Source organism: Embiotoca jacksoni, unplaced genomic scaffold, assembly GCF_022577435.1.
Source record: "Embiotoca jacksoni isolate LCO1_2020_lvr unplaced genomic scaffold, fEmbJac1.0.p SCAF_10, whole genome shotgun sequence".
NCBI lineage: Eukaryota > Metazoa > Chordata > Actinopteri > Embiotocidae > Embiotoca > Embiotoca jacksoni.
The window spans coordinates 2,294,168-2,310,986 of NW_027185230.1; the positions used below are offsets into that span (position 1 = coordinate 2,294,168).

Genomic DNA, 16,819 nt, shown 5'->3' on the forward strand with positions numbered 1-16,819 from the left:
TTTTTCATGGCAGACATTTTGTCAGGAACGATGGACACATTCCACTAAGGGGAGGTCCTGCTTCTGTGCATGTTGGTTCACTGTCATAGCTCACTGGGACACTTAATGGACATCAAGCTGTTATTAATACACTTGTGCTTTTCCTTCAATGACAAGTCAAAATGTCTGCCATGAAAAAGGTGTATTTAGGTTCATATAAAAATGTTGACAGAACAAAACAAGGCAGGGCACAGTGAGAGCATGGCAAAGTTTAAATGTAGTTGCAGCTGTGGCAGAGCTTCGGCGCATATGGTGGTCGATGCCGATTGGTTGAAGGCTACTTCAGTAGTTTGAAAATCAACCCAGTAGGACGTAGCAACTGGAAACAATCCTGAATAGAGCGAGGCCAGACCCATATATTCATATCTGGTAACAGTACCTAACAGTAAAAATTCCTAGCATAACGACTGACAAAATATTTCCCTATGAGCGTTAGTGCATAACAGCTACGCCATACTAACAGCACATGATTTATGCAGCTTGGACAAACTGACTCCGTTAGCATCCACCTGCTTTTTCCAGTTTTGCCGAACATCTGTGTTCGTAGACTTATTGACACATGCAAACATCAACAATTCAAATCACTGTCCGTCACTGTTTCGGGTGTTATAGACTGTTTGAGTTTTTGGATTACAAGCTGATTTCATCATTTTAACACATTAATAAAATGTATATTCAGAGTGTAATCTAAGTTCAATACCGACTGACGTCCTGTTGACGAACAGATCTGTGACCATGTGATTGCAAAGTCAGACTGTGGTTGTACAGTGTGTCACATCGTCTCAGTCCAACGTCATTAGTGTCGGCTCTCTACAGAGTACAGTTATGTACGTGCAAAAATGCCTCAAAGCCACAGCTTATGTACTCTGCAGCTGTCACAGACGGAATGGAAAGCTATTGAATCGGCAAAATGTCATTTAAACAGCAAGAAGCTACATTATTTCCGTCAACCATTAACTCGCTGTGCTAAATGGCTGCATTTTTTAAATTTTTCTATCTTCAGTTGACAATCACATTACTTGTACCTGCAATTACTAAATGTTGGTGAATGCATTATTCTGGAATGCTGGGTGTTCACTTAACATCACTCAATATGCAGTATGAACCGCATGATCCTGATCAGGAATAAGCAGGTAAAGACAGCGACTAAACAAATGAAAAGCTGGGAAATTGTTGAGGCTTTATGAATATATCCATAGGAACCCAGTAATACTTGATGCCATTATTCCATTTTTTTTTTTTTAAGAAATGTGATGAAGTATCTCGATTTATTAGCCAAAAACGGACATGATCCATACCAACATTTTCTGAAATATCAATTTATAAAATTAAATATGATTAAACATTTTAGATTTATAATCTGTAAATTAATAAATGAATGAAATGACTTATTGTCTGGGAAACATAAAATGAGCCACAATGGGCGTTTGGCTCACGGAGTGCACACGATGATATCCACCACAACTGCAACATACACATCACACAGTAAAGTGTTCGCCTCTTGAAAGTCAAATACAGAATATAGATTCTTTTTAATCTCTGTGCTCCCACAGTTTCATCAGCCTGAGCAGCGGAGGCCTTTATAAATGAATATTTAGCAGCTCAGGTTGCTGCTGACTGATGAGGTCCTCGTCGTTCGGCCTTATTTTCCCTCTGTTGCTCGCTGGGATTGATGCTCACGCGCAGGCATGAAAGGGGAGGGTGAAGCTGAGCTCGCTGCCCATCCCCTCCCCCCTTCTTCATCCTGGCTGCTCCATCCGCTGCTGCAGAGAGAGCCCATGATGGTGTCACCCTCCCTCTCTGCTCCCCACCACCACCACCTTCACCTCCACCAATCCCATCCCAGCTTCACCTCAGGCAAACAGAGTGCAGGTGTAGCCTGCTGCGTCCCTGTCCCCCCCCCCCCCACTGAGAACCACGCACATAGTGTTGACATTGTTCTGAAAACCACGAGTCACTGCGAGCCTGCCTATAGTTTTGCAAACCAGGTTATGTAATTGCCAGTTACGAGGCCTAAATGATTAAAGAATGCAGAACATGTGAGGATAATTGGCACGAGAAGCTGTATTGTGTAATGTAGTAGGTGTGCAGATTATATCATTTCTATTAAAATTCATCCTTGTGGCCTTAAATAAAATTTAAAAAAATGATGCTGTATTACAGAAAGATCTAAGTATAAGCACAACTACCGGTGAAGGGTGCAAAATGCAAGTCTGGGCTCACATCTAAACCTCACCTTAACTACAACACCTGTTTAACCTTTAACCCCACAGCAGTGCTCCAATATGTCAGTGTTATCCTCTTATCATGCCAATATTGACATGTCATGTGAATATTTTCCAGATTGTTAAAATAAATGGTTCAAAGCAAATCTAATAAAAAAATATATAAATTAAGTGGTTGTTTGAGACACACACTGGAACACTGCAGTGAACCTATTATTGATTATGTTAATTTGTCTAGTTTCTGTAGTGATATTATATTCTTTTTTAGCCATATCCTCCAGCCCTGCGGAACCGTTTTATAGACCGCCAATAACAACAATATTTTATTATTTACATTTTACACTTGGCTTCAAAGTGAATTTACATTTTTAGAATGATTTGGTGATCCAGGCCTGCCTCCCAGCTAAAGCACAAACATGTTCACTCTCTGTCCAACTGCAGAAAAAAATGCTGTAACTCTGGAAGACTGAGGGCTGTGTGTGTGTGTGTGTGTGTGTGTGTGTGTGTGTGTGTGTGTGTGTGTGTGTGTGTGTGTGTGTGTGTGTAATGGGATAGGGTGGGGGCCAACATTTTGCTGCAGGACCTGTGCCAATTTGAATACTCTACCGAGTCCGATGCAATTTCAGACATTTACAGATTCAGCAGTCTTACGTCCAGAAAGTGAGACACTGTAGCCTACTACAGAGCCGCCATGTGGATTTCTGTCAGTGAAACCGAATCAATACGCTAAACAACAAACGAAGCTGCACCATGGGCAGGGCGCGTTACCAAACATGAAGTTTAAGAAATGACGAAAAATGACGATGGGTTAAATAGCTGCCTTGACATCCAGTGATCACTATGAGTCTTACAGACCACACAGGCCTGTCTGACACGATCACGTCCAGCAGCTCATGCACCCAGTTGACCCTGCTGAGGAGAAGCTGCGCCTCCATGTTCAGGCCTGTATCAGCAACACACAGCCACACTGCTGCTTGGAGCACCAGCCGAGATAAACGAGTCTAAAAGACACATCAGACGCTGGACAATCGAGTCAACAGAATCCTGATGATGCAGGATTACAACAGACTGGGTCTGATCGGTGCCGCACCGCCACTAAAGGGCACGTCGAGAATGAAAGGGCATTCACTGCTCCTTCACTGGACGATGGTGAACTCGTGGACAGATAATGCGGAATTTCTCAGGTAGCGCCCCATTTAGGCAACTTTCTCGACCTGGATGCAATCTGTCATTAATGTGAACCACATCCAAATAGCAGCTGGTTTCATCTCTGACGCGCTCCGGAGGAGAAAGGGTGTTTTACGCAACCGATTCCTGCTCCATCAGAGGGGTGAGGCACTGCTGAAATCAGGGAATCCCGCGGATGAAGAGTGCTTATCTCCCTTGATTTTTATAATCAATGGCATTATACATTAGGCGACACTGTTGACAGTCATTAGCTCGCCAATGTGTGAGGAATAAGTGTGTCCAGCATCTTAATATTCAGGCAGGACCAGGTCATGATGCAGCTCCAATGCAGCGCAGATTATTCCTGAAATAAACGCTGATTGAGGCTAAAAGGGCGGATATGGGCTGCATTTGCCTGCAGGCTCTCTGCGTCCTGCCGGAGAAGGATGCCTACATTTTCTATTAGGGGGCTAATCGTGGTTTGTTCCAACCATTTTCAGGTTTCCGTCGCTTGAAATACAAATGCGCATCCGCACCGCAGGAGCCCAGTGAGACGGAGCAGCCTCTGTAGGGCATCCACAGCTCCCTCACCACACGGATGTGGTTTACAGCGGGATACAATGGAGCAATAACAGCACCACCTTCATCATCACCATCACACAGATGCACTAGCAGCCATCCGCATCCTGGAAAAAAAAACCCACAAACCTATCTCTCTGAGACACCGCACAGAGCCGCATTTGGGCGTAGAGCGCAGCACTTTACCGAAATCGGAGCAAAAATAATATTAATAAAGACTCTTACTTTCGCCGACCACCGCCTTTAATCCGATAGGTGCCATGATGCTGCTGAGTGTTGGACGAGTGATCTCCCTCTGCTTCCTCCCTCTCTCTCCCTACTCGCACCGCTGCGGAGGAGCCTCCTGTTGTAAACGTCACTGCGTATCCTTCCGCATCATCCTCATCGTTTGGCTGCGACTGCGTCTTATTATCTCAAATTTACTACACAGCCTTTTACTCCCAAAGTCCCCATTAACACACATATAATCCAAACATTCGTCATGAGATATATTTACAGTAAAGTAAATAAACGTTGCCTTAACCATCTTTATGTCATGTCTGGTTATTATGCCATTTCATTGTGTTTTACATGAATGCAAGTACAGCTTCTTTTCTTCTATTAATCCAACACGTTACAACATTTTAAAGTTGCAAATTGCAAGTTCATGGCTTTAGTTCCTTTGGAATTTACAGATCAAAAAACGGCAAATCATCACATTGGTGAGGCGGAAATCAACAACTAGGCATTATAGTTTGTAGTATTATTAATAATATTATTAATACTATTCGTATTATTAAATTTTTTTTTTTTTTGCTTGATCAACAACCTTCTTTGAAACGACTTATAATTAAATCGGATGTTTGAGCAATTGCAAATCACTGCCGTTCCTGTCACATTTTAACATCCATCAGAAAAGCAGAAGGAGCAGCTGTTGCCAAAGTAACAACTAATGTGGACTCAAACACTGACTGGTTGGTAACGTGAGAATAATGAGAATATTTCAGTGGCTTTACACTGAGTTTGGCTCGAATGAGTGAGAATATTGAAATATTGAAGTTTGAATTATTTCACATCTTTTTGCTGTGATTTGTTTTCCAAACACTGTGATGGGATTAATATCACAGGTTCTCTTCTCTCCACCCTGGAGGTGAGGCGGTCTGCGGTGGATATTCAGGCCCGCTCCAACGTTACAGTAGAGACACAAACCTTCCACAAGGGGGCAGCATGTATGTGTGTGAAGGAACATACCAACACCGGGCATGATGGACACGGATTTCCTCTGCAAAACTTTTGATGGAATTCAGCTCATTCATACCTTCAACAGTAATTTTAAAATTCATTCAACGTGTTGATGAAAACCACGTGAAGGGGGTATTTCTAAATACAACGAGCATGTTTTTTTTTTTTTTTTTAATGTCTTATTCACAAGTTGCAGACAAAGTGGATCCAGACACTCATGCAATAAATATTGAATACGTTCCTGTATTAAGCTTCAGCTTCTGGCCCCACCTTTGGCACGCCCGACTGAACACGTTGGACCAGTGATGACTCCCAGAGGGTGTGTCCTGCCTCTGTGAAACACAGCAGTGTTCACCTCCTCCTCCTCCTCTTCCTCACCGGCGGGGAGTTGTTCCCAGCTCGCCTCAGACCTCCTCCTCCTCCTCTTCCTCCTCCAGGCGTCATAGAAAGCGGCAGAAAGGACACGCAGCAAGAGCGCCGCGCGCCTCTCAGGAGGAAAGTGAAGCATATTCCCTGTGGGTTTTACTGGAGACTGCTGGAAATATTACCAAAGCCAGTTCTCACCTTGGAGTACAACCTGAGAGCAGCTGGGATACTTGCAGGATCTCTAAGGCTCTGCTGTAACCATGGGGGACGTAGTTTCCTCTCACCTGGATGAGAGCAGGCGGGAGATGATTACAGGTAAGAGGGGGGGGGAGGGGCTGCAGCTGCAGCTGCAGGTAAATGTTTCCTACAGTCTGAAGCTCCTTCAGTGTTTTATTCATCATAATCACAGCAGCACTGGCATCTTTAGAAATGTTCGTAACAACTTTTTTTTAGTTTTTATGTCCTCCTGTTGTTCCACCACTTTATCAGAACCACGCCTCTACTTTCTGTAGTACTGTACTTTAAAAAAAATAGTTTACAGTTCACTTGGTTTCAAAGGCAAAGCAAAAACATCCTCCCTGGTATCAGTACAGTGTTGTTCTGCTTTACTTGAAGAGTTCCTCTGAGTCTCGGCACTGCTGCAGATTTCTCAGGGATAATAAGTAGGTTTCCCAAAGAGGAGCATGCTTGTGTAAATTGGCGACTGACTGCCATTTAAGTCTCAGATTGCTCCACGCTGTGAACCGTGCAGGTCCGTGGGATTTTTTTTTTCAAGAAGGCATGTATGGGGAGCAGAGGTTCAAACACTTTCATGGATCTGCAGATGATTCCTACACATAGTTTGGTGGTGTATTCAAGGACCAAAACAATTCAGGAAAAAAGAGAAGACATGCTTGTTTTTGTGTCTGCGTATTTGTGGTCAGAGCTTCCACACTGGTGTGTTTCCAGAAACTGTTGTTTCAGAGGGATTTTTCCCTCTGCTGGGATGTTCTTTCGGGATTGTAAACTGTTCTTTTGTGCTTTTCTGGCAGACACATTTCCGAGAGGAAACCAAAGATTATGTTCTGGAGGTCCAGACACTTATTTTGTTTGTTGTTGTTGCTTTTTGTGAACCAGACAGAGAAATACTCTCTGTAATAGTAAAATATATATAAAAAAAATGAGAAGGAACCGCCCTGTTGTCGTGCTGGCATGAAACATATACTGACAACATTTTAAATAATTGTTTAAGTCACTTGTATGGGACAAATGTTAAATCTTCTCAGATGTGACAATTTTTTTTTGCTTTTTCTCTTCCACTATAATTTCAATATCTTTGGCTTGTGGACTGCTGAAACATTTGAAAACATCACGAGGGCAAGTTTTTCTACAGGAATTTATAGACCAAACCCTTTTGAAGAATAACTTTAAATGAATTAATACAAAATGAAGATACATGTGATTTTCCAGTCCTATACTGCAATGATAGATATCCTCTATCTGATGTCGTCCTCACTAAAAAGAGAGGGCGGAACAAACCGAGGTATCATCACCACTCTGTGAGCAGAAAACCAGCTTTAAACAAACACTGTTGAGTATGAATGTTTATTCTTGGCCTTGGAGACGTGTGTGACAACATGACCTCCACTTACAGCAGTTTGGAGCCTTCAACCACATCTCATGATCTTCATTCATGGTGCTGCTCAGTTATCCTCATGTGACCTGAGTGTTGTTAAAGATAAAACAGGTGTGTTGTCAGAAAACCTGAACGATGTGTGAGATCATTTTGTGTCGTTGCCATTCGGACCCTCTGCAGGGTTGGTGGGAATGAAAACATGAATCTCAGCGACATAAAGAGCCCCTGTTATTTTAGGTTTTTCCACTTTGAAAACAGTGAAATATTTACTGCTTCTGAGTCTGCTGAGAAACAGATCTATTTGAAGGGATGAGTCGAAGGGAGAGGAGGAGATAATGAGAGAACCTGCTGAAGTAAAGCAGGTAGAAACATGTCGCAGCTGAAACTGCTCTCTGACTCCCTCCCTCCCTCTCTCCCTCCCTGTGTGTCGTCTCTACGAGTCGCTGTCAATCTTCTGCTGCCTTGTTTGTATCTATGTAAGCTATGAACATACAGCAAATAGTGAAGTACTTCTTTGAACCACAAGTGAACATTAGTGCACATCTGAAACAAAGTAAAGTAGTGGGTGTGCACGCTTTGCGTTTTTGTGTATATTAGTGTGTGTGTGTGTGTGTGTGTGTGTGTGTGTGTGTGTGTGTGTGTGTGTGTGTGTGTGTGGCTTGGGTGTGTGTGTGTGTGTAAGAGAGAGAGAGAGTCAGCGTTTCTACATCAGGAGTCTTGTTTGGTGTATGTAACTCCCAACAAGATGATTACTACATCCTCACTGCCTACACACATTCTCTTAAAACGGTCTCCTCCCTCGCATGTTAGCATTTAGCTCGACGCACTACTGTGCTAAAGTGCCACCTCACAGAGCCTCTAGCGTGCCTGTTGATTCTTGTCTTTTAGAAGGTGTTGAACACATCAGACCCCGATCAGACAAATAACTTACACCGTAGAAAAAGAGATAAGAAACTTGTATCTTTGCATTTAAATTGACCACCTCGACATCCACCAACCTAGACGAGCAGTCAGTGAGCACACAGTGTGTTTGCATAATTCAGCTTAGTCTCCTGGTATCTTTGTCTATTTTTTTGAATTGCTGGTTAATAATCAGTTAGTAGTAATGGAGTAGAATCTGGAATCTGGGTTGAGTTAATAGCGGGGTTATTATGGGCTCAACAATTTCAGGTATTTGTGAGTCAGCGGAGGAGTCACAGTCTCACTCACAGGGTCAGAGAGTAAAAAGAGAACGTTAAGCAAGGGATGTGTTGGATGGAGGCATGTAACAGAACTGTTTGGTGCGCCTACATCGGAGGAAACAGACGACTTAGTGTGTGTTTTATGACGTGGTCTTCGTTTCCAAATTCTGATTTCTGAGTGGCCAAAAGTCCATTCACAGTTTCCTGCTCAGCGAGACGACCGTTGGAACCCTCGCACATTAGGAGAGGAGGCCACGTCAACCAGTCCAGCACTTAATTGGGTGGAAATTTACCCAAGAGAGAAAGGGTTTCGATCTAAAAGCAGACATCCACGTTTTGTTTAGGTGTGACAAACTGATTTGAAGCCAAAAGTTTCATTCTCACATTGATCTATCAGTCTTCTCCAGTTTTCTCTAACTAATGAGAATGCTGCTATTTTCCTTTTTTTTTGTACAGATTCATATATTTGTCAAACTTTCTAGCAATGTTTTAACAAAAATATATATTTTTTTATATTCTACTTTATTTGGACTGTAAAAATACAGAGAATATCTACAGTAAAATATCTGTATTTTTTTTTTAGAAAAACTTTCTACACAATTACTTTTTTCTTTACTGTAATTTGATGGTAAGTGTTCAGAAACTGTTGCTGCAGAACATTTTATGTTTTTTTTTAAAGTTGACTGATAGACCTATGGGGGATGAAGAATATAGGCTACGTTTATAACATGCACACGAAAAAAAAAAATGAAAATCACAAAAATGGTGAATCTAAATTGAACTCAGAAAAGATCTTATAGAACAAATAAACAAGATTACACATCTGACACTATGTTCAAAGCCAACTTATGGACAGTTTACAATACGTGGTGTGGTTTCAGTTGCCTCTAACAGGTTCTCCCATCTCATCCTGGTGACACTGTGTTTTTAATAAGCATGTGTCCCTGTCCCCCCCGTCTCCTCCACATTCTCTCCCTGTCTATCCTGTCCTGTCAGCTCTTTCCTTCCTGCTCTCCCACTGCAGGCCAGCTCCCTCCTTCCTGTGTTGTTCCTTCCATAAACAGATCACAGTCAACACTGTCTGCTGCTGACCGAGCCAAACGCACTGATCGGCTTGCAGACGGAATCTTTTTCAGAACTGGAATGTGGGAAAAGCTGGTGTCCCCTCCAACAGGCTCTTGAAATATGTCTTAGGATGCTGACTGCCGACAGAAAAAAAATGCTGAGGATCTGTCTATTACAGGAAAACAGTGATTCAATGTGACTGAGATTCTGCTGTCCACCAAAGTGGAACTGTAACTAACAGTTATTTTCATTATTGAATAACCGTTTTGAGTGTAGTGTCTGAAAATAATGAAAAACATCAGTCTCAGTTCCTCAGAATGCCAGGTGATGCCTTCAAGGTCTATGTTTATCCAATCAACAGTAAAATACCCTCAATTACATTTATAATAATAACTTCTGACTGAATTATGCAAGAGATTTCCATTAGATGAGGCAGTTATAAAAAAAAAAATGAACTGGAAAGTGGGAGGTTTCTGCTCCGAGAAGTGGGTTCGACATCACCTGACCTGGCAGCATCTGTGGTGAAAAGAAGAAATGTACTTGCCAAACTTTTTTTTAGCCTTTAGCCTATGTAGTTTGTCAGCAAGGTTCAAAGTTAAACACGTCAGGATTTCAAAACATGTAGAAATGTGTGTGCAAATGATATGGATGTCCAGAGCAATATTTCCTCCCCTGTGTTGGTTCATATAGATGATGACGAGGTTGTTTGTCACTTCTCTGCAGTCTGACAGCAGAAATGGAGCACGTGTTTCAGTGGTGGTCATGTTGTCGGTGGTGCAGTATTTTACTCTTATTGTTAGTTTAAGGCTGCTCTATTAACTATTCAGTAATTTGGTGGGTAAACAACACGCATACACTCTGCTTCTTACCCACAAAGGGACACAAACATGCAAAGGATTAAAAATAAAAAGATTAGAATGTGAATGTTATTATTGTGAACATCAATCTGCACACAAAGAGATCTGTTTTGGTACAACCCATTCGAACCATGCATTTTACTTTGTGCTCCGATCATCTGCTGTTAAAGTAGCAGAAGTTTATTTGGACACAGACTAAACGCACTTGCCCTCTGTGCTTCAGATTATGTATTTAGATTGTTAGAATATGGTCCTTGAAGTTGAAAATTATTCAAAAGTGTTTCATCAATAATTACTCCCAATCTTTGCCGAGCACTAAATTACATTTAAATGAATTTTGAGCGCAGTTATACTTCATCTATTCACATTTGAACTTTTACCAGAGAGTCATGATAATAAAGTAATTTGTGCTGATAATACATGAGAATCATTATCTCAAATGTAATTAATTTTTTTCTTATATGACAGTTTTCATAAAGAGCTGATAACAGCAATGAGGGTTATGGCCTTCAAATTACCATGACAAAGAGACAGTGTGACTTCACACAATAAGAGCAGCTCTCCTTCTACATTCGCTTCATATTTGATGAAGAAATTCTACCTGCAATACTGGTGTGTTGTGAAAAAAATGAGCCTAAAATTGAGCGAATACTTTTGTATTGGGCATATAAATTTTGGGAACGAACAAAACTGTTTGTTTGTTGTTTTAAATCTAAACTTTCTTCAACTTAAATGTTTCACTGTGTGACTGAGTTCATTTCTGACTTTAAAAGTTGTTGCAGAAAACTGGAACCAAACATTCTTCCCTCACCTGTATGTTACTAAAATTGCTGCAGAAACATGTTTGTGTCAATAGTGAGACGGAAAGAGGAGCAGAAGTTTCCTGACCTTGTGTGTGTCTGTGTCTCCTCCTGCAGCTCGGACCAGAGATGTGATGAAAGAGTTCAGCGATGTGTACGAGCAGCAGTACGCGGTCGCTCTCTTCAACAGCGTCCGCTTTGAGATAGAAGGAGCAGGAGGTACGCAGTCACAGCTGCTCCACAGAAAGGCAAGTGCACCTTCTCTGTTTAAAAAGAAAGGTTGAAACCGGAGAGAGCATGTGACCACCGCCTCAGATTTGATTTCAGGTTAATTTCATGTAGTGTGTGGAACATATTGTGATGCCTTTATAAAACTGAATATTCATGTTTTTCACATATTAGGTGTAATGTTGCTGGTTTACATTCACAGTGTAGCGGTAAAGTTTACAAGGCAATCAACAAAATTGTTGAGAATTAAGTTTAAAGGAGGTCAACAAACAGTTAAACAATCAGTGTGGTTTTCAAAAAGCAGGATAGTCAAATGATCTACACCACAAGTAAAACTGACAGTAAACTCGCCTGAAAGCTGTGTGCGTTACACCGACAGGATACATATTTACAACACACAGTTTGGATAATAACTTTAATGTTCGTCTTTTTACAAAATAACTGACTAATCTAAACCAAATTGTGATAAAGTCTGTTAAATTTTAGTTCTTCATAATAATAATTTTGCTGTCTGAAATTAACATCCTTGTCACACAGGAACTGTGTTTTTCCCCTGATGTAATTTACAAATTTAGTAGTAAACAATTAGATTTTGATGATCAAAGCCTGCTGTTCTACATATAATTTAAAGAGGACCTCTTACTGGATGCTTTTCTGTGTTGTCGATGAAATATATAATGTTACAATGTCGGATGTCATTTTAAATGTGGCCAAAGTTTCAAATAATGAGGTAAACATACACAACGTCTCACTCATCGGACACTGCCACTCAAAAGACTTCCTGGAATCTAGCCAATCAGGAGACAGTGGGCTGTCAGAGGATCAACTAAAGGGCTGTATTAAGGGCCAGAATAAGATAGATAAGGATTTTTTTTTTTTTAGGTGACTAGCTACTCTAATGCTGCCCAAGAATATATATAAAATAAGCGTATCATTAGCATTAACTAGGTCTCCTTTAACAAAATGGAATCTGTCTGCCATTTTTACATGTTTGTTTATTTTTGGTATCTACAGTGAACAACATCATAGCCTTTTTTTTTTGATAAATTACTTTTGAAAAACATAAACCTGCATCATTGTGCGCTTGGGCCGACAGGACTTGATGTCCCACACACTGCATGAACGAGGCCATCGTTGGGGTCCGTGCAGCAGGACATTACCAAATGAGCGAGCCCCCTGCTTTATCTCTCACCCTTTTGGTTTATGAATGCACTGAAGGGTCACACTTTTGTCCACACTTTTCATCAGTGGAGGGAAAGTGGAGCACATTTCACACATGAGAAGAGATGCTGTTTCTGTTGTGGCAGTTCAACTACTGCGGTCACCAATGTGGAGGACAGCTGCTTGGGTGACACAAATAAAAAAATCCCATGGGGTGGTGGGTGGTGTGTATCCTCGTGCAAACACTTTTGGATAAAAAAATCTCCGCCCCCACATGTTTGATAAGCTTCAAGCCCTGGGAAAATGTTTACATTGTGCGAATAATGAAATCTCTCATTATTACAAAATATACACAGCTATATATGCTTTGTGTGTATTGTATTAAATCTGAGAGAGGATTGTGCTTTAGTGCTGAGTGTGCGTGATTTTTCAGGACCCCCTGGCAGGCCGCTCCATCTTCTCAGGGAGTCTGTTTCAGTACCTGGAGGAGAATCGGAAGTGGAGGAACCGCTTTGTATCGGTGCCAAACAGCTACACCATCAACCTGTATGAGAGCAAAATGGTGAGTGAACGTCTCCCTGGACTAAACTGCATCGTTATGACGATGTGGCCGCGCGTGTTAAAACTGTTTGTCGTCTCTTTAACAGGCCCATGAACGAGGACTGCACCCGAAAGTAACCATCAACTCTGCTGGGTACAAGGCCCTGACCTCCATGGAGGAGTACATGCAGCTGGTTAACAGCAGCCTGCCAGGTCAGGAAATAAAAGTAATCAATATATGAAGTAAATATGACAGAGCATGGCTGAAAATGACTCGGGTCAAACTTTGATACTCCTGTGGCATCAATCAAACTGCTTCAGTATTTATCTACTGTCGAAAAATTGCTTCTCATTCGGTACCAAGTTGTAATAACTCGGCTACATCCAGGCATGTTTTTATTTTAAAACGCAGAACTTTCCCTCTGTTTGCACAAAAGTAAATATCAGCATCAGTGAGACACAACATTTACCATCCGTAGCCTTTACTTGTGTGGCCTGACTTTCAACTCAGGTGAAATACATTACATTAGAATGCTTTAATTGACTTTTATTAATAAAAAAATGTCTCCACATATCTGTCTTAATTCAGAGCACAGCGGGAACTGGAGCTCTCTGCTCAACTAGCATCTGCTGACAGCAGTGAGGCGTTTAGTGAACGTTTGTAATAGTAGCATCTAGCAAAAGCTTACTTCTGAGGCATTTAGGGAACATCGGTGAATTCTAGGGTCTAGTGATACCTTGCATGGGTGGCATTTACAGACATCTGTTAATTATAGCTACAGAACAACTTGGGTTACACAAAACTAAAGATTTTTATTGTAATGTGTCATGTAATTTTCTTTTTCATTAATGGATTTCATAAAATTGGTACTAAGTATCGTTTAGGAACCAATATCAAAGTCAATTTTTGACCTATACATAGGCTAACCCTATTTATTATTGACTATTGTTTGATGTTTATTGTTGACATTTCTTTATCCAAATACAATGAAAAAAAAAGAATAATTTGGTTGTTGTTTTCTTCATCTGTGTATATGCAAAACAATGGGGCACATTTCACTGCTTTAAACTCAAATTATTTTATGTGTCAATTTGTAATCATTGGTCATACTCTGTATGTATACTATTATCTATTTTTTTCCCCCAAAAAATGATTGACTGTAAGCACTTCTGAAAGCTACTAGTTTCTCATTCTGTTTTGTAACTTGTCATAGGCATCAAAGCTAAAGTGGGCAGTAATCCATTTATCAAGTGTGCGACCCAGTTCCCTCTCATCCTGTGGCACCCATACGCCCGCCACCACTACTTCTGTGTGATGACGGAGAAGGAGCAGAAGAAGTGGCACGCTGTGCTGCAGGATTGCGTCAGACACAGTAACAACGGTAACAGTGCGCACACACAACGAAGCACACACAAAAATGACTTCAGTAGAAGTGAAGGGTTTCACTGGAAAGGCAGTGGCAGTGTTGACATGAACTGCCCACCTTTTGAGCAGCAGGCTTGGTGCTCCACCCAGGACAATTAGCACCTCTCTTTGCCTCTCTACTTTCCTTGTCAATTCAGACGAGGGTGTGTGTGAGTATGCGTCACAGTGTGAAGCCTTTACATGCCATCTCAGTGAAGTGGTGAAGCTGAGATACTGCAGGAATGAGGTGTATGTTTGTTTGTTTTTTGTTATATTTAGTCTTGGTTACTGTGTGATACGTTGTTCACATTGGATCAAAGCTCCATATTTGACATATTTTACAGCCTAGACGGACAATATGCATCACTCAAATAATAGATCAGGACTGTGTTTACTTCAACAGACACAAGAGCCAGACTTTTGTGTTTTTTGCTGCACATTATCATATTGTATAATCCCTTCTAATGATGAAACCGATACTCAATTAATTGACACAAAATTATTGTTTATAATAACAAAAATGTCAAACATTTGACTGGTTTTACTGGGATGACATGCCGCTTTTCACAGTTTTAGATAACTGCAAATTAAATATCATATGTATGGACAGTAGGTTGAATGAAACAAGCATTTTAAAGACCTCAAAGACTATTGAGCATGATGTTTAAACCACAAATTTAATGACACCAAATAATGAATCAATGTTGAAAACAATCATTTAGTTAGAGCCCGAATTCCTTCAAGTTCCTGGTGGCATTTTATTGTGAAATATTTACAAGAAGTTGACCTTGTCAAAATGAATGACAGAGCTCTGTTTGACTAATGTAAATTATCAGTTTAACCACTGAGACATTAAATTCATCAGTTGCTGCTTTTCCTCCTTTTTAATAATAATTTTTCACAGTTTGTTTATTTGAGCGTATATGAGTTGATGGTACATCGGAGGATACTGCGTTGTTTTTTCATTTGTTTCCACATTAAAATAAATGTAATCGGGGTGGATAACTACTCTCGATCTGCTGTTGAAGTTTCTGCTTGTGATGGCATGACTCACATGTTATTGTTTTGAGACACAAAAGGTAGAGACATGTTGGAGGATGTGCAAACACAAAGTAATTCAAGCACCTCTCGGCTTGGGAAGACGACCTTTGAGCGACGATGTTCGTGTAAATTAAATGCAGCCGTACAAATGACTGGCCGGCCTCCAGACCATGTTTGCGGTTTGACTACATCAAGTTTTATTTGGCAGGCATGTTCAAAGTTTGCAGCACAATGTAGGGAGTCTGCGTGCTGCCTTGATGTAGCAAGAGTCACGTGACATTTTTGTGGTACAACCACACATGTGTGTGATCGCACATTCACTGGGCTTTATTTAAAGTGGAAAATGAGAATGAACAGGAGGGGAAGTGGAGATAAAAATACAAAACTACGGCTGCTGCAGGCAATGTGATCTGGCTTGTTTGGATCGTGTTGATTCTGAAAGATTCTCATACAAGTTTTATGCCTATATGGTTACATTACATTACATTACATTTCATTTAGCTGACACTTTTATCCAAAGCGACTTACAATAAGTGCATTTCAACCGTGAGGGTACAAAACCCAGAACAACAGGAATCAAGAAAATACAATTTCTTCAAGAAAGCCAAACTACAAAGTGCTATCAGTAAGTGCCATTTTAAGTGCTACTATTCAAGGTAAGGTCTGAAGAGGTGTGTTTTTAGTTTGCGGCGGAAGATGTCTAGACTTTCTGCTGTCCTGATGTCATTGGGGAGCTCATTCCACCATTTAGGATCCAGGACAGAAAACAGTCGTGATTTTGTAGAGTGTTTAGCTCACAGTGAGGAGCAACAAGCCGAGTGGCAGATGCAGAGCGGCTGGGATGTAAGGTTGGACCATGTCCTGGATGTAGACTGGACCCGATCTGTTCGCAGCACGGTACGCAAATACCAATGTTTTGAAACGGATGCAGGCAGCTACTGGTAACCAGTGAAGGGAGCAGAGGAGCGGAGTAGTGGGAGTGAATTTAGGAGGTTAAAGACCAGTCGAGCTGTGACATTCTGGATGAGCTGCAGTTCATGTAATATAAAAGCAGGACTCTGAATTTCAGATAGATATAATTACACATTATTTTACAATGTTTCCTCTTGTATTTCTTCAGCAGGGGTGCTCTTGTGTGTAAATGCAGAGTCCACTATGTCTGGATGTGTATGGTAGACTAATTTAAAACTACCTCAACCTCAACACAGCCGGGCTGGTTTGGTGGTTCTCCGAGAAAATGATGCATAATCACATAATTTTGGACCATTATCATTGCGTTATTATATACAGGGTTAGGGTAGCTCAGTACAATCAGACATCAGCAAGTAG

The 16,819-nt window shown here is 41.0% G+C and overlaps 2 protein-coding genes across 3 annotated transcripts in view; one reads left to right on the forward strand and one right to left on the reverse strand.

Moving 5' to 3' along the window:
- Positions 1–4,346, reverse strand: part of stxbp1a (syntaxin binding protein 1a) — a 34,725-nt gene extending 30,379 nt beyond the window's left edge. For both annotated transcript variants that reach the window (XM_069161509.1, XM_069161506.1), the window contains exon 1: positions 4,236–4,346. In XM_069161509.1, the coding sequence (XP_069017610.1) occupies positions 4,236–4,272 (37 nt within the window). In that variant the 5' untranslated portion in view covers positions 4,273–4,346. The remainder of the gene's footprint in view (positions 1–4,235) is intronic.
- A 1,333-nt stretch (positions 4,347–5,679) lies between these two features.
- Positions 5,680–16,819, forward strand: part of niban2a (niban apoptosis regulator 2a) — a 28,885-nt gene continuing 17,745 nt past the window's right edge. The window contains exons 1-5 of the mRNA XM_069161521.1: positions 5,680–5,912; positions 11,233–11,363; positions 12,938–13,066; positions 13,152–13,257; positions 14,259–14,426. Of these exons, the coding sequence (XP_069017622.1) occupies positions 5,858–5,912; positions 11,233–11,363; positions 12,938–13,066; positions 13,152–13,257; positions 14,259–14,426 (589 nt within the window). The 5' untranslated portion in view covers positions 5,680–5,857. The remainder of the gene's footprint in view (positions 5,913–11,232; positions 11,364–12,937; positions 13,067–13,151; positions 13,258–14,258; positions 14,427–16,819) is intronic.